The following is an 18,855-nucleotide window of genomic DNA, read 5'->3' on the forward strand; positions in this document are numbered from 1 at the left end:
TCCGAAGACCGTCAGATGGGCAGGTGAGAAGGACGACTGTGATGTTGATGTTCTGGATACCAGCCAGGGGATAGAGCTGGGTTATTGTGGAGAGAAATGTCTCCTTTCCCAAACTTGCTGTGTTCCCTGAACCAAGGCCCAGCGAGGTGTTATCTGTTAATATTCCCTTCTCAGACACTCTTTCTTTAAATACATTTTGCAAGCTGCTAGGCGGCCGATTATCCCAGCACTCCTGGTATTCGTCTTTCCAGCTCCCAGAGGCTAGCAGAAGCAAAGATTGAAACCATAAAGTTTTCACAATGAACCGGCCAACAGAGCTTAGATTAAGTTTTCTTCTGGTGAACCAAAGGGTTTATTGATCTCTGGAGCTCTCCGTTCAGACTCCTGCAGGAGGTCAGCGATGAGCTTTGTGCTCATTACCACTCCATCCAACCCTCTGTGTTGGCCACTGGAGGTCTTGCATTACTTTTATTCATTTAGTAGATGCTTTTCTACAAAGCGACATACAACTCAGACAGAACAAAAGTGCATTTCACCAGCAGATGGAGAGACACAGATGCTGACACTGGATTCTTGAAGTACAATCAATTAATTATGGAGTTAGGGCTGCTGCCTCTGGACTCAGCGGTTAGATGTTTGAATCTCATCTCTTGTTGTAATAGTCTTGAGCAAAGTATTTACCCTGATTGCTCCTGTAAAAATGACCCAACCGTTTAAATGAGTGAATCGGTGTAAGTAGCGAAACACTTTGGAGAAACCTATCAATTAAATGAATGAATCTAGTCCAGTATGACTCATCTTGCCAGTATGCAGTACATACAGTACACAAGTGGATGCATACAGAACTGACACACACATTTTCAGAACCGCTCGTCCCATACGGGGTCACGGAGCCTACCCAGTAACACAGGGCGTAAGGCCGGAGGGGACACACCCAGGACTGGACGCCAGTCCGTCGCAAGGCACCCCAAGCAGGACTCGAACCCCAGACCCACTGGAAAGCAGGACTGCGGTCCAACCCACTGCGCCACCGCACCCCAGAACTGACACAGAATACAATTTTTTTAAGAAACAGATAAGGTAGTGAACGTTCATGGAACTGAAGAGGGTCCAAAAAACGTGTTTTGAGACCTGCTTGAATGTCTCCTCAGCAGGTTTCATTGAGAAAGGGAGGTCATTACACCACACTGGAAACCCAAAATGAGATCTTTTGGGCTTTTGAATTTGGACCTGTTGTGCATGGGACCTCCAAGCGGTCAGAGGTGGAGGATCTTAGCAGTCTGGCAGGGGTGCAGCAAGTGGTGAGGTCCAGTAACTTTTGGAGTTAAGCTCATTTGACCTGTGGAAGCCGTGACCAGAGTGTTGAACTTGATGAGGGCAGCTGCAGGAAACCAGGGGAGACGAGGAAGGGAAATACATGGGAACGCTTTGGTGGGGCAAACACAACTTGTACAGTAGCATTGTGTATCAACTGGATAGGTTTGAGAGCAGAGGCCAGAAGAGCAAACAGATGGCAGTTGCAATCATCCATGCGGGATACCACCATGGCTTGGACCACAAGTGTGTTGTGACATATTGGTGCATCCTGTGTACAGCTTCACTATCATACCGTATCCATCACCATTACAGACCATCTATACTCTCTCTGTATTCCCAGTTTTTACCAGTAACCAACATCAAATGATTTACTTCTATTCTGTGGGCTGAGTGTGGAATTTATGGAAAGCCTCATATTGCTGACTACACAGGGTATTGTTGTGAAGATGAAAAGACCAAGCAGTTTTTTACAACCAAAACATTAATCTTGCTTGGTAGAAGAAACTACATGGACTCTGAATTAAGCACACCGTTGTAATCGGTGTAAGATGGAATAGTGTTTGTTATATATAGGAATCGAGCCTTACTGCAGGGCATGTTTATTTGGTGGAAACATTCTTTTTTCCTGCCTGGTCAGCAGATGACCTCCTGTCTGTATCATTTTCTTCTACTAGACATTGATTTCCATCTTTTTTCCCTTTCTCATCCATTGTCTCCCCTACAGATTGAAATGTTAGAGCACAAATATGGAGGCCACATGATCTCCCGCCGTGCAGCCTGCAAAATCCAGACTGCCTTTCGTCAGTACCAGCTCAGCAAGAACTTTGAGAAGATCCGAAACTCGTTGCTGGAGAGCCGTCTGCCGCGGCGGATCTCCATGCGCAAGGTGCGTGTGCAGAACACCGAGAACTTCTCTGCTGAAAAGGCCCTGGTGGAGGGTTACAACTTTGTGGGAATACCCTTGGTGCGCTCACCCTCACTGCCCACCACAGTCGGTGGCACCCTAACTGACCTGGAGGATTCCTTCAATGAACAGGTCCAGTCCCTGGCTAAATCCATAGATGAGGCCCTCAGCACCTGGAGCCAGAAGACCATGTGCTCTCTACAGGATGGTGGTGCCTACCAATTTACTGAAACTTTTAGTCAAAGGTCCTCTGGGGCTGCTGATGGAGATTCTGTAGTACATGAAGGGAACCAGGAGGACAACACGGGGAGCCTACCTCGCAGTGCCAGCAAGCTGATGATGGCATTCCGTGATGTGACGGTGCAGATCGACAACCAGAACTTCCATGTGTCCTCCTCTGTCATGGAATCCACCTCTGTCTCCCTGGGTAATTGTGTACAACAGGAAGGACCTGAGGAAACCAAAGAGCCCCCAGTGGGAGAGCATGAGGTTACCAAGGACCTCTCAAACACAGAGCAGAGCAACACTGAATTCCCAGAACCACCGCTGAGCGGTAAGGAGGAGCCTGGTAAAGAGCAACCAATAGCTGTGCAGAATCCGAACACCACGCAGACTGGGGTTGGTGTGGAGGCGGAGGCAGAAACAATGACCGAGCCCCACCAGGAAGTGCTGGAGATCAAGCGCACTGAGTCTGAGACGGCAGACAACAGCTCCGAACAGATGAGCAGCAGCAGCACCTCAACTTCTGCCAAGTCAGCCTCCGAGGTCTCCTCCAAGGAGGCGCTACAGGCCATGATCCTCAGCCTACCACGATACCACTGCGAAAATCCGGCCAGCTGCAAGTCACCCACCCTCTCCACTGATGTCATGCGCAAGCGTCTCTACAGGATTGGCCTCAACCTCTTCAACATGTGAGTAGTTGAGTGTAGAGCCGTCTGCTCTGTGTCAACTCTTTTATGACTAAAGGTGTGCATCCGCTTTTGAAGTCACTTTTCAACTGGCGTTTTGAATGTGGGACCTTCTTAGGAGGCTGAATTTTAGGTGTCAATGAAAGAGTGCCAAAATTATCTCTTTCTGGAGTAGTCCACAATTCTGCAACTAGTAAAGTCAATTTTCATTGTGGAATTCAAGAGATGTTCTTCAAGGGTCAACATCCTCTAAGCCCCGTGAGCTGCAGGCAGTACAGGCCCAGTGGTGTCCCATGTGAGCACCCCAGCAACACTGTGTGCTAAGCACCCTGCTGCTAACTCAGCTGTAGCTCTGCAGGGTGCTCCAACGCACACGTTGGGGATTAGCCAGATTTAGCGAAACCCTCGGAGCGGAAAAGCCAGACAAGCACTTACAGCCGCTCATCTGGAGCAGATGTCGGGGGAAATAATGTCCCGGGAGGCTTTGAAGGCCACAGAGTCTCTCAATCGCTGCAAACACAATGAGTGACCAGCTCATTTAGCTCATTGCCATACAATTCTCAGACGATACTTCTCACACATAGCACCATCTTTTTTATTTACTGATACTATGATTTGTGTTTTACTTAATGTGTGCACTGGGAGGCACAAAAACATGGATTTGGTGGACCTATGTGTTTCATACGAGTATGTGTTTGTACAAGGAGTGTCCGAACACTTCAGTTGCTCTTTCTGGCCACACTTTCAGTGATTAGATATTATGCTCTAATTCACACAGTAGAAGAAGCAAGCAGGATTTTCAATGATAATTACCTTTTATTTGACTCAGGCCTTTGTCCAAGGCTGCTTCAATGCTGGATGATCAAACAGGTATCATTTTCATCTGTCTTAATTTCATCAAGTGTCTATGACACAGGTGCACCTGCATATGTGAGCAAAGCATGTTGATCTCACAGTGTTCTGAACACTAACTTCAATGTAACCGTGACGTGGCCATCGCTGCAGTAAGGACACACTACTGATTTTTTTGTCGTCCTGTTGCTGGAGGGAAAAAAAATATTACACTTGGCTGTATTTATGCACACACAGATGAGAGATACCCTCAAGTTGGACCAACACACACACACACACACACACACACACACACACACACACACAGTCTAAAACTGCTTGTCCCGACCAGGGTTGCATCAAGCCAGAGCCTAACCCGGCAACACAGGGCACAAGGCTGGAGGGGGAGGGGACACACCCAAGACAAGATGCCAGTCCGTCGCAAGGAACCCAAGCAGGATTCGAACCTCAGACCTACCAGAAAGCAGGCACAGGCCAAACCCGCTACGCAATCGCGCCCCTGTGCCCCTGCGCCCCCTGCCTCAAGTTGGACCCTTCTAGTGTAAAGAAGGAAACTGCTATTTACAGTTCCTGTTCTCGGTTCTGGCTCCACTGTGGTGGAACAACCTCTCCCTCTCACTCAGAACTGCAGAAACTCTTTCTACATTTAAAAAGGGTCTTAAAACTCACCTCTTCCAGACTCACTTCGCCCATGATCTCTGAAGTTCATGTAAGGTGTAAATGTTCATGCGGTATAACTTTAAGATCATGCCCGGATAAACCTTTACACAGCTACTTCTATAATGTAATGTAAATGTTTAAATGTATTTTAAAAAAAATTACTAGGAAAGTGATCAGGTATTGTTGATAAAGTTTTCTACAGCTACTTTTGTGATGAACATTGGTTCATATGGTGAAAAAAAATTAACTGTACTTTAGAGTCACACATCTACATCTATGACTCTCTTCCTGCTAATGTAATGCACACGTTTTATTTTCTATGAGATGCATGTCGCTTTGGAGAACAGCGTCAGATAAATGAATAAATGTAAATGTAAAAAAGAAAAAAAATCAACACAGACAGATGCCCAGACTACAATAAAGGAAACCAGCAACACAAAGCACCTGCAGAACCATAAACAATAATAATAAAGAACATCCATGCCATTTTTTCAATATTCTGTAAACTAGTTAAATATAAAATAGGGTTTGCTTTCATGTCTCTCATGGAAACATCACAGAATATGCAGAAAAATAGATTTTTTTTAATAAAGTAGCATTTTCTTTAAACCATACTCTTGATCAGTTGTACAGAGCCCTCCAAAATTACTAGCACCATTGATAAAGATTGAACAAATAGGTGGCATAAATCAAGCAGTGCAGAGAGCAAAATGTCAGTACCAGTAATATCAGGAAAACCTCAGGCTCATACGTTTCTTTCAAAATGAACATTCGTAACTAAGCAGATCAGTGCTTCCTTCAGAAATATTAGAAACATTATAGGAACCCCTGTGTTATTTCTCTTTTTAATACCACTTAGTACAGTTATGCTGATTATAAAGAGGCAAAAAATCACAGAAACAGTGTTTAACTAACTGGGAAAGAGACAGAAGTGTCCAGACACATTTATGAAAATGGAGAGAAGAGAAATGTCCAAGAATTACGGCTGCAGTCCTGTTTTGTGTAATCTTGAGCTCCCCAAGTCTACGCTGACATGCTGTTTGAAAGAATTGCCAGAAGAAATTCCTTCCTGGCAACAAGGAACAAACTGAAGCAGCTAGAAAGTGCCACCACTGGGACTTGTAACCAATGACTTTTTTTAAAATATTTTTTATTTGCATGCAAACTTACATTTTTCTATTAATTTAGCTGACGTTTTTCTCCAAAGCAACTTACAATGTTAACGTACTCACAATTATTTACTCATTTTTACAGCTGGGTAATTTTACTGGAGCACACACACACACACACACACACACATTTTCAGAACCGCTTGTCCCATATGGGGTCACGGGGAACTGGAGCCTACCCGGTAACCTACCCGGGGGAGGGGACACACCCAGAACGGGACGCCAGTCCGTCGCAAAGCACCCCAAGCGGGACTCAAACCCTAGACCCAACGAGAGCAGGACCAGGTCCAACCCACTGTGCCACCACGCCCCCTACACACACACTTTCTGAACCGCTTGTCCCATCCAGGGTCACGGGGAACCAGAGCCTACCCAGTAACACAGGGCATAAGGTTGGAGGGGGAGGGGACACACCAAGGACAGGACACCAGTCCGTTGCAAGGTACCCCAAGCAGGACTCGAACCTCAGACCCACTGGGTAGCAGGACCCGGTCCAATCCACTGCGCCACCGCACCCCCTTTTACTGGAGCAACTTAGGGTAAATACCTTGTTTATGGGTACTACAACCGAGGTGAGATTTGAAGCTGCAGCTTTTGGGTAGCAGCTCTAACCGCTGTGCTACTAGCTGTCCTAATTGGACTTTGGATAAATGTGAACAAAATGACATTTTTTGGCCACTAACATGGTGTGTGTTTCATTTCAGTAGAGTGGTGCATAAAAAGAAAACACACCATATCAGCAGTGAGATATAGTGATGGACTGTTGATGCTATAGGGCTGTTTCGCTGCAGGAGGTCCTATGATCCTTGTTAAAGGCAATAGGAGAATAATCTTCATGAAGGATCAGCATATACCGGTAAAAAACCCGGTTGATAATGGCAGGAAGATTGACATGGATGCAGATGGACCTTCCAGCTTAAAATTTACCCCAAATACATCTCAGAACGGATTGAATAAAGGTTGGCAGAAAACATAGTCAACATTTGTCCATTGCAGACACCAGACTTAAACCTGTGGTCTGAATTGAGAAGCACGTGCACCTGCAGTCTGAAACCCCTTGTCTCAAGCGAGGTTATGGTGAACCGGAGCCTAACCCACCGACGCAGGGCACAGGGGTTGAGGGGGAGGGGACACACCCGGGACAGCACACCAGTCCATCGCAAGACACCCCAAGCCGGACTCAAACCCCAGACCCTCCCGAGAACAGGCCCTGGCCAAACCCGCTGCGCTACCACACCCCGCTTGAAGTGACTAGCGTATCTCATAAATGTGCTCCTAAAGACATGCAGGACCAGGAAGAGTTCTGCATGAAGAAATGGTCCCAAGGTCACATCCAACCTGGCTGAAAATGAAAGGAAAAAGCTTTGTGCTGTTATCTGTGCCAGAGGTGGTTGCACTAAGAATCTGAAACAGGGCATCCAATCATTTCAAAATCGATAGTTCTAATATTTCTTTTGAAAAGTGTATTTGATTAAAAGCCTGTTGTTTTCCTTTTTTGCTAATGATATAGCTGTTCATCTATCAGTAACTGGGGAGGCCGCTGTAAGCACGCATGGAAGAGCTGCAGTTCATTCTAGCTCTTGAGAGCGTTATGCGTTGGCTCACTAGGTGTCGGGTAGAACGCACAGCCTGTACTTTTAAAACATAGCCGTAGGCAAAGGCGGCTAGCGTGCAGCCTGCGAGACTCCTCGATCAAATGATATCAATGGCAGGAGGTAATGTAGTCCTGAAGACCTCTCTTTGTTTGGTGTCTGTCCTGTGGGAGGGTCTGTTTAAGGAAATCAGCCGGGGAATGTATTTTCTTTCTGATGGCCCCAGCACTCCTCTCAGTATGAACAATGTCTCCCTGGCAGCGTGGACATGAGACACGCGTTACAACTTGTGAGCAAGAAAGCGGTTGACCGGCCACGTGGCCAGCTTTCATTTTTTACGTGGCAGTCGGCATTGCGGCCCCAGTGAAGTGTAACCTGATTTATTTATGTGGTGCAGAAGCCTTTTAATAACAGTTTCCAGTGAAATGCTTCCGTGATCTGCGTTGCTTTCCTGCCAAGTGCTGGGAAGTTGTTTCACCCAGTCTGAACCCTCACTTGTGACTTTTTGTACTTTAAATATTGAAGGAACTGGCTGGCTTTATGAATCTGCCACTACCGGTTCACTTTAGAAGGATCTGACTGAAGACCAAATCTACCCCCTTTCGGTTCTACACGCAGACACACAGACCAAAAGTGACACTTTGGAAGGGTAAGGATGCTGACCCGGTTGAACCCAGCCTCTCACAGGAGACTCAGGGTGATAAGCGGAGCTTGTCTTGTCTTTTCCCCTGATGCTCACATACACTCCTCGTGCTCCGTCAGTCAAGCCACGGGTGATGCTTCTCCTCCCAGGATGCTGTTCTGACACAGGCAAGAGGAGAAATGAGTCCCAGGAGGACATTCCTGGAAAAGTGTCCGGAATGGGGCAGTACTGTCTCTTTAGGGGAGGTCATGGACACTGACAGACAGACTCAGTGGGGCCATAGGGGGTGAGGAGGGGAGGAGGCTGTCCAGGGTCAGCACCTCCTGAAGTGAGACTGAAGGATTTAGATATTAAATGTATTTTATGATGGACGCACTCAAAAAAGTGCTCTTAGAATTAAACTTGAGGGACATATTATTATTATTATTATTATTGCTGCTGTTATTTTTCACCTAAAGGAATTTAAAACTTTTAAGTATCTCTGCTAATACTAACCTTCCTTGAAGAATAGCACAGCAGGAAAGTTGTGCAAAACTACAACCTTCAGGTCACACGTGTACACCTTTAATCGGTGTCCTGCATGAAAAGAACACATCCAGGGTACTTACATTGACTTTACATGACACTGCAGAGTGATCTGGGACACTGCAACTGGGACAACCGGCCCTCGCTCGCTCACATATTAGCTCCACATCACTGAGAAGTGTGGGACAGTGGCACATGGGTCGGCCGCGATCTTCTGCGCACGGAAACGGACGTGTCCTGACACTGGACGGCTGAAACCCGACCTTAGGGTGGGGAAGAAAAATGAGAGCCACTGCGGCTGACCACAGCACTTTCATGGCTCAGTGTCGCTCCCCGCCCAAGCTCTGGAATCAGTCTTCCAAGTGCTGACCCCAGCCCAAGCCTTCAGAGTGCAAACATGCCAAATCCCATGTAGGGGATGGGCTTTGGCCATCGTGCCCTGGATGGTGCTGAGCGGACCGTTCAGCACCACTGTTAGAACAGCGCCGCCCTGCCTTTCCTTTCGGTGAGCCCATCGAACGTGATGGGCATGTCTCCCTTACGTAAGGCTTGTGGTAATGGGCTGAAGACAGGGAATATGCATTATGCTGTCAGGCCCGGTACAGCACTGTGCTGCATGTTTGATGTGCCTATAAATAGTCTGTACGGAAAAACTTCACTTCTGCAAAGCAGGTTATTTGTTAGAATAATTTTGCAGCATTTCTGCAGAATGAAATCTACTGTGGGAAGAAAATATTATCCCTAAAACACAGCTGAATGATATAAAATTTGTCATAATTTGAAAGCGGTCAGCGGTTGGTTTTTTAATTAGTGATTTAGTGACATTAATTTTTTTAATTGTTTTGGTGGTACAAAGGCGTAAACCACTAGGGGTCAACTTTTAACTTCTAAACATTGCTACATACAGTCGTCGCCCTGTTAATGTGAAGGTTTGGGACCAAAGTGCTGCAAATAACTGCACTTGTTTGCTCAATACATGACCAGGGGACACACCCTGTCCTGTGTGCTCATGTGAATGGTAATTGTATGTACTATACCTTTATACGACTGGCAGGGCAGTAGGGTTGTTTACATCAGCACCACCACAAACATGTGAGTAACACGTTGCGTTACGATGGCTACGACGTCGCAAGTCGATAGGAATTTTTCAGCTCCATTATAATATTCTGGGACCACCGTTGTATATGTGGTCAATGGTTAAGCGAAACGCTGTTAAGCAGCACGTGAGTGTAGTTGCTGATGTTCACAGTTAACGTCGCTAAATGATGACCAGGCATTTTATTTCTACCTGTCTTCCTTGCAGCAACCCTGACAAGGGTATTCAGTTCCTCATCTCTCGGGGCTTCATCCCAGACACGCCAATAGGCGTGGCTCACTTCCTGCTGCAGAGGAAAGGCTTGAGCCGGCAAATGATCGGCGAGTTCCTGGGAAACAGCAAGAAACAGTTCAACAGGGATGTGCTGGAGTGAGTATCGGGTCACCTGCCCAGGGAGCACGACAGGTCCCTCCCTAATTCCCCTCATGCTCAGTCCAGGGACACCTTTACACCTTTACCCTGTCGGTACGGGTGCAGCGTGAGGATTGTAGGAGAACCTTGTTCCGAAATGCAGCCAATAAATTCGAAAAGCTGTTTTCAAAGGGCTGGATGATGAGCTTCTTTCCTCTCTTAAAACCTCATTATTTAATCGCAAGGAAGTACAAGGCGAGGACAGAAAAAGTAGACCCACATTTGAAGTGCTTTCTTAAGCTTCCTTTGTTGTGATCTTTAATTTTATGAATTCATTCTTTTTTAATCCAAGTTAAATCCCATTGAGATTGCAGTGCTTTTTGAAATATCCCGCAAAAACATTAAAAAAGAGGCGTAGACAAACGAGTAAATCATCTTCATGTAATTTTCAGTTTTTAGAGTCTGGATGAGTACTTCAAAATGCACAAGCGCGCAGTATAGTTTAATATGTTGGGGGGTCTTGGGTGTCAGGGGAGGGGCTGCATATCAACACACAATTTACATGTACTGTCACTGGTGGTGATCTGTCTAAATGTGTTTAGTAGGAATCAATGCACCTCACTCACTACATTCTACCGCCCCCACACGCAAGTGGCGGGTCTCCGTGTTATCGGGAATCCACGTCCTCCGTGTTGCTGCTGTTCCTCATAAGTGGCGCATTAAGCAGGGATTGTACCACAGCACACACAGGTTTCAGTGAAATAGGATGTGAAATTAATAGCCGAGGTCTGATCCCGCATTCGGCAACATCTCTCATTCGCAGCCCATTTTCAAGGGGAATATCTCCAAGGACTGTTACAAGCGAGACTGACATTTACTTCTGGAGCTGCTATCTGATGCTTAGAAGAGCCCATTCAGGGGCTTTGAGCAGCCTCTGGATCTAAGCCTAAATAACCCACAACTCCATTACAAGAGCATCTTTCCTGATGCAGCGCTTCTGCTAAATCCTCACGGTGCAGCAGTATTCCCGTGTTTACTTTTTCCTCTAATGCTTCGAGGGAACAGAACCGTGGTAAAACAAGCAACGGTGGACTTCATGCTCCTTGGGTTCTGCGTATGCATGACTGACGCCGTCGAGTCGTCGCCCTTCTTCGAAAAGGCGTATGAGAGTTCACGCTACATTTGCCCAGCTCTCCATCTGAGCAGGGGAGCCCCACCTGGGACTCATGTTCTGGGTCGCCGCTGACCTCGCACACCTGGACTCTTTGGCTCGGAGCTCTGAGCGAAACGAGGCCTTCTGGGTAAAGTGCTGCTGAGTAATTCTCTTAGGGACCATTTCTTATTTACCGTGTTGGAACTTGGCCGCCTTTTTCCTCTGTAAATGTTTTCAGCTCTTAACATGTGGAACGGTGATAAACAGTGGGAGATGTTCAGGCATTGTTTATCTTGCAGAGGACGGAAAACATCGAGTCGTGTTAAGAAATGCCTGAGCAAAGCCTGGCTGAGCCGCTGACAGTGTTGGGAACATCTGCATGATCAGCTGAATCCTGCCGCTCAAATCATTATTACACAAATGACCCGTGGGAGCAGACAAGCGCTTCACATTATCACTTAGAGGAACTGATGCAAAATGATCCTTCAGTGTATTAAATAAGTATGGTATCTGACGTTCACAGTTGGCTCAAGGATTTACAAGTCCTTATTTCTAAGAGACCTGGACGTATTGACGTCTAAACGACATTAAACCATATTAAATGTTAAACAAGATCACAGGATCATTTGAAATCCAGGGATTTGGTCACAGCTTTAGTGGATGATGCTTTTAAACACAACAGATGGATTTTTCCCCAGCGGAATACACAGCAGATATTTAATCGTGCATGGAAATTACTTTGAGATACAGGCTTATGTGATCACGCTGAGTTAAAACAGTAGATGTTCCTTACATTGTGTATCTATAAGTGTGACATCACTGGGGAAGGATGTAAAGTGTGATGAACAATTTCCTCATGTCTCTGAAGCCCAAATGGACTTCTCCTATGTTCTCCTAGCTGTGTGGTGGACGAGATGGACTTCTCTGGAATGGAACTGGACGAGGCCCTGCGCAAGTTCCAGGCCCACATCCGGGTACAGGGGGAAGCGCAGAAGGTGGAGCGACTCATCGAGGCTTTCAGGTGGGAAACCCTTGGAGATCAGATCCCCACAAGGATCTTTGATAAATCTGAGGAAACCTTCTGGACTCTTTCTTGCCTGACTTTTCTGATCACTCTTGTATGGGACTTTAAAGCTCTGGAGTTACTGATGCTGGCTCTGGACTTGAAACATTTATTCTATTAGGGATTGAAGACAAAGCTTTTGGGGTGCGGATGAGTATTCAGACTGCGAGAAACCTTGCTGCTCAGTTGCTGTTCAAGTGATGTAACAACGAGGCTGTACGTCATGAATTATTCATCACCCTCCAAAAAGAATCAGCTCCTGGAAGTAAAAATATAATTGTATCCTCAAATGACAGGCTTGGTGTGCAATAACACCGAAAGTTGCCTCTTCTGGAGTTATGCATCACCGTAATGGTTGGTCTTGCATGAACAAAGGCACTCCATCCACTGCACTGTGGGAAAGATTTTTTGCATATCGGGGTGCTGTTTGATCCTATCCTCTTATAATGGCACATTCTTAGCCTTTGTAAAACTTCTTATAGCAAAAGAAGGGGGAATGACTAGCAGTCCAAATTGCAATAATAATAATAATAATAATAATAATAATAATAATAATAATAAACTGGTGCCCTGTTCAATGTGTACCATGCCTTATGCCCTAAGTTTCCAGGATAGGCTCCAGAGCACCAGACCTGCACTAGGCAAAGGGTAGTTGATAATTCATGGATGAATGCATGGATGGATGGAAGAATGAATGACACAATATGTTCTTCTGTTCACAGCCAGCGTTACTGTATGTGCAATCCGGACATAGTGCAACAGTTCCACAATCCTGACACCATTTTCATCCTGGCTTTTGCCATCATCCTTCTCAACACTGACATGTACAGTCCCAACATCAAGCCGGACCGCAAGATGATGCTGGAGGACTTTATCAGGAATCTCAGAGGTATCCTCAGTGGAGGGTGGGAGCCTTCAAACACTGACAACTTGTAATCCATTTAAAGGCGCTGTTTATGGGATCTATAAAATAAACTACAATATACCTTAATTAACTGGCATCCCTTTGAATAAATTTCTGCTTTTGCAGGGTAACTTTTAAATATTTAACATCACTGCCAAATTTTTAAAGTCAAGGTATATTACATGACATCATAAAACAGCCCTTTCACTGGATAACATCTAACAGCTGGCAGCCACAAGTGGAAAAAAGATACAGAGCACAACAATTCTCAGCTGCAGGTACACTTCTGCTTGGGATTTTAGACGTTTACCGTTACAATTATATTAAAACCAAACATTCTGCTGCATCATGGATTCCCTAATGCTTTATAACATATCTTTGGATAGACTGTCGATAGAACTAATATTGCGCACATGTATCTCAGTGCACCTGTCCTATCTGGGTATGGTTTAAAAACGTCTGACCCGTACAGAATTCTTAAGGTGCGCTCTCTTTATTTTTCTATTCAAACCCTTCTCTTCAGATGGGACATCACATTCATTTCATTAAGTGCACAATGTAACAGAAGCAGACGCTAACAAATATTAGCTGAGCGCTTTCAGACAGCACATAAATGTCAAGTGTGTTTGAATCCCAGATGCCAAGAGCACCTGATTTATCCTCTCTGAAGTTTGAATATGTGCTTCCCCGATGATTCCCCTGGTGCTCCGGACAGGTTTATAGGAAAGCTCTTTATAAGGTGTGTCGGGGGACAAAGCCCTGGACTGGCTTTGATGCACACGCAGCAGCTTTGAATTGTTCAGCTCCAAGTCTTGGAGATGCCCTTCATACCTGGAGAAGGTCTTTATAGCAAAAGCAGAAGAGTGTGGCATGTTGAGAGCTGCTATGCTAACGCTCAAAAGACCACAGAGAGGGGAAAAACTTTTGTAAGCACAGAGCAAGCCCCGGGGGCCGACTCTTTTATTTCCCACTGACCTCAAGCCTTTGACTCTTTGAAATCATTGTATTTTGCACCCTGTGCTGAGTGTTACTAATGCATTTGGGAGGTAAATGAACTTGAGTTTAATGGGCAGAATGTCTGGATATAAACAAGAAACCTACATCTCATCTTGCCCAAGAACATTCAAGTCACGGAGTGCTGTGCTTTGATTAATTTCATGTACTGCACTGCATTTTGGAGCAATGGGACTTAATTTAGTATCAGCTCAAAGTGAATTAAACAAGACCTACCAAAAATCTATGCAAGAGAAACAATTGTTTTCACTGCAACATAAATCATGAACAGACAGAATGTTTTCCAAGGCTTTGGAACGGCTTTGGTGACATGATCGTTAACCTTACCTGAGAAAACCACAATAGCAGCATCAGTGCTGAGAGAGGGCTGGAAAAAGTCTGTCGGTAACTCCTTCGCCGTGACCATCTGCATATCTTCAGAACAATTTCGGCTCCTTTTTTAACAATTATGAGCATAAACCAACCTGTATGCATTGCCATCAACTCATTTGGCCTGGAATTTTTAACCAATGGAGATGGGTTTTTATTATGCCCAAAATAATTTCCTCCCACAGCTGAATGATGGCACCAAGCCATCTCGCTTAGCAGTCAGCCGGCGAGCAGATCCCTCCCACGGGTTTACCACATGTTGTGTGACCCTTTGTCAGACACGAATCGATGGGAATCCAGCACTTGGCAGGTGCACAGCTTCAGCCACGTCGTCTCTCTTGATCAGCGACTGACTGAAAAAAATGCACAGAGAACAGTTAGAGGTGTTGTAATGAGGTGCCTCATTATAGACTGCTTAGGACTACAGGATGTGCAAGGCTTGATGCTCATGGCTTTAAGCGAGTCCTTGTTTATGTAGGCTGTGACTCCATAGAGAGAGCGCAGGGGTCCGTAACCGCAGCACAGACTTGACAATGTCAGCTGGACTCTTGTCGTGCCATGTCCATAAGCAGAAGCAGCCAGCTGGTCCTTGCTGTTGCAGTGTGTCTGAAATGTGCCCCTCTCCCCACGAAAAGGTGTTGACGACGGTGCCGATATCCCCCGGGACATGGTGGCAGGTATCTACGAACGCATTCAACAGCGGGAGCTCCGCTCCAATGAGGACCACGTCACCTACGTCACCAAGGTGGAGCAGTCCATCGTGGGCATGAAGACTGTGAGTGCTTCCTCCGCGTAATGCTACAGGAGCCATCTAAATGTTGGCATACATCAGATCTCAGCACAAACCTTCCATTGTACCCTTCAGTATAATTTGTAGTGCTCCAGTAGTTGCCAAACTGTAGAGGCACGTTTACTTTTTCTGCAGACACTTTTTTTACTAAGCATTACATGTACATTTATTTTATGTGTATTCATTTAGCAGATGCTTTTCTCCAAAGCGACGTACATCTCATAGAAAATCCTATGCGTGCATTACATCAGCAGGAAGAGAGACTTAGATGCAGATGTGTGATTCTCAAGTGCAGTTAGTTTCTTTCCACCATTTGAAACAATGTTCATCAGATGAGTAGCTACATAAAACTTTATCAGAATATCAATGATACCTGATCATCTTCCAAGTAATTTTTTTTTGGAGATACATATAAACACATACACAGACACACACACATACACACATTTTCTGAACCACTTGTCCCATACGGGGTCGCGGGGAACCGGAGCCTAACCCAGCAACTCAGGGCGTAAGGCTAGAGGGGGAGGGGACACACCCAGGAGGGGACGCCAGTCCATCACAAGGCACCCCAAGCAGGACTCAAACTCCAGACCCACCGGAGAGCAGGACCCAGTCCGACCCACCGCGCCACTGCGCCACCACGCCCCCCTTTTATTCATATAAACATTTACGTTAAATTATAGGAGTAGGTGCGTAAAGGATTGATCCGGTCATAATCTTAAAGTCAAGAGTCAAGAGACGCTTTATTGTCATTTCAACCATATACAACAGTACACAGTAAAACGAAACAATGATTTTCAGGACCATGGTGCTACACAGAACAAGTTTGCACCATAGACTACACAGACTACATAAAGTGCACGTGTGCAAGGCTTATGCAAACAGTGCTAAACATTACAACAGTTACTAAAACAAGACAATAATTAGTAAGACATGACAATAGTTCCCTTGTCAGTCATAGGTATTGAGGAGTCTAATGGCTTGGGGGAAGAAATTGTTGCACAGTCTGGCTGCGAGGACCCGAATGCTTCAGTACCTTTTGCCAGACGGCAAGTTACAGTGCATGAACATTTATACCTTACATGAACTTAAGCGATAATGGGTGAAGTGAGTCTGGAAGAGGTGAGTTTTGCCACTCTTTTTAAATGTGAACAGGGATTCAGCAGTTCTGACTGGGGGGGGGGGGGGGGGGAGGTCGTTCCACCATAACGGAGCCAGAACCGAGAACCTTCGTGCGTGGGACCACCGAGTGGACAGATGTGGAAGAGCATAGTAGTCTCATTGGGGTGTAGCGGTTGATCAAGTACTGTAGATAGTTGGGAGCAGTTCTACTGATGCATCTGTAGGCCATAACCCACACACACACACACACACACACACACACACACACACACATTGTCTGAACTGCTTGTCCCATATGGGGTCGCGGGGAGCCGGAACCTAACTCGACAACACAGGGCGTAAGGCTGGATGGGGAGGGGACACACCCAGGACGGGACGCCAGATCATCGCAAGGCACCCCAAGCAGAATTCAAATCCTAGACCCACCGGAGAGCAGAACCTGGTCCAACCCACTGCGGCACCGCGCCCTCCGTAGGCCATAACCAGGGTCTTAAATTTGATCCGGGCAGCTACAGGAAGCCAATGCAGAGAAACGAGTAGAGGAGATACATGGGAAAGCTTTGGCAAGTCAAACACAATTAGGGCAGCAGCACTCTGTATCAGCTGCAGAGGTTTGATGGCAGTAGCAGGAACGCCAGACAAGAGAGAGTCGCAGTAGTCCAGACGGGATGGCACCATGGCCTGGACAATTAGTTGCACAGAGTCTCTACATAGAGTGATTCGCCCATTAGTACAGCTAGGCAAAGTTAACAGGAGCAAATCAGTGTAAGCAGTGTTGGGTTCCCCTTGTTCTCACAGAACACAGTTTCACTTTCAGTTACTAACAAACTTGAGCTCTTTTTAAATTCCACAGAGTATTTCAAATTAAACTGAGCTCAATATTTAACTTTCTGACAGAAAAATTCTACTCAGTTTGGTTTAACCAATATACATGTGATGTAATTAAATTGTTTTTCACTTATTATTCTCTCTGCTGCAACTTCTCAAAGTCAAAGTTGCTTCATTGTCATTTCCATGCTATACAGCTGGTACAGTATACAGTGAAACGAAACAACGTTCCTCCAGGACCATGGTGCTACATGAAAAACAATATATTGCAATATATAATATTACAATAATATCCATCCATCCATCTTCCTCCGCTTTCATCCGGGGCCGGGTCGCAGGGGAAGCAGTCCGAGCAGAGTCCTCCAGACTTCCCTCTCCCCGCACACCTCCTCCAGTTCCTCTGGGGAAACCCCAAGGCGTTCCCAGGCCAGCCGGGAGACATAGTCTCTCCAACGTGTCCTGGGTCTGCCCCGAGGCCTCCTCCCAGTGGGACAAGCCCGGAACACCTCCCCAGGGAGGCGTCCAGGAGGCATCCGGAACAGATGCCCGAGCCACCTCAACTGGCTCCTCTCGATGCGGAGGAGCAGCGGCTCTACTCCGAGCTCCTCCCGGGTGACTGAGCTCCTCACCCTATCCTTAAGGGTGTGCCCAGCCACTCTGCGGAGGAAACTCATTTCTGCCGCTTGTATCCGCGATCTCATTCTTTTGGTCATGATCCAGAGTTCATGACCATAGGTGAGGGTAGGAACGTAGATCGACCGGTAAATTGAGAGCTTCGCCTTACGACTCAGCTCCCTCTTCACCACAACAGACCGGTACAATGACCGCATTACTGCGGACGCCGCACCGATCCGTCTGTCAACCTGCTGCTCCATTTTTCCCTCACTCGTGAACAAGACCCCAAGATACTTAAACTCTTCCACTTGAGGGAGCAACTCCCCCCTAACCTGGAGGGGGCAATCCACCTTTTTCCGACTGAGAACCATGGCCTCGGATTTGGAGGTGCTGATTCTCATCCCCGCCGCTTCGCACTCGGCTGCAAACCTCCCCAGTCCACGCTGCAAGTCTTGACTTGATGAAGCCAACAGGACCACATCGTCCGCAAAAAGCAGAGACGAGATCTCGCAGCCACCAAAACAGACACCCGCCGTTCCCTGGCTGTGCCTAGAAATTCTGTCCATGAAGATAATGAACAGAATCGGTGACAAAGGGCAGCCCTGGCGGAGTCCAACATGCACCGGGAACAGGTCTGACTTACTGCCGGCAATGCAAACCAAGCTCCTGCTCCGGTCATACAGGGAACGAACAGCCCGTAGCAGCGAGTCCCAAACCTCATAATCCCGAAGTACCTCCCATAGGATGCCACGAGGGACACGGTCGAATGCCTTCTCCAGGTCCACAAAACACATATGGACTGGTTGGGCAAACTCCCACGAACCCTCCAGCACCCTAGTGAGGGTATAGAGCTGGTCCAGTGTTCCACGGCCAGGGCGAAAACCGCATTGCTCCTCCTGAATCCGAGGTTCGACTATCGGTCGGATTCTTCTTTCCAGTACCCTGGCATAGACTTTCCCAGGGAGGCTAAGGAGTGT

General features: G+C 46.5%; 1 protein-coding gene across 7 annotated transcripts in view; it reads left to right on the plus strand.

The window, feature by feature from the left end:
- The window catches only part of LOC108942122 (IQ motif and SEC7 domain-containing protein 3-like), a 73,422-nt gene that overhangs the window by 42,434 nt on the left and 12,133 nt on the right, over positions 1-18,855 (plus strand). For 5 of the 7 annotated variants that reach the window (XM_018765252.2, XM_018765253.2, XM_029251613.1 and 2 more), the window contains exons 4-8: positions 2,042-3,132; positions 9,874-10,035; positions 12,069-12,191; positions 12,956-13,122; positions 15,156-15,295. In XM_018765252.2, the coding sequence (XP_018620768.2) occupies positions 2,042-3,132; positions 9,874-10,035; positions 12,069-12,191; positions 12,956-13,122; positions 15,156-15,295 (1,683 nt within the window). The remainder of the gene's footprint in view (positions 1-2,041; positions 3,133-9,873; positions 10,036-12,068; positions 12,192-12,955; positions 13,123-15,155; positions 15,296-18,855) is intronic. The other 2 variants (XM_029251611.1, XM_029251612.1) reach the window with 2 other exon arrangements.

This window comes from Scleropages formosus, chromosome 5 (assembly GCF_900964775.1).
Source record: "Scleropages formosus chromosome 5, fSclFor1.1, whole genome shotgun sequence".
Classification (NCBI taxonomy): domain Eukaryota; kingdom Metazoa; phylum Chordata; class Actinopteri; order Osteoglossiformes; family Osteoglossidae; genus Scleropages; species Scleropages formosus.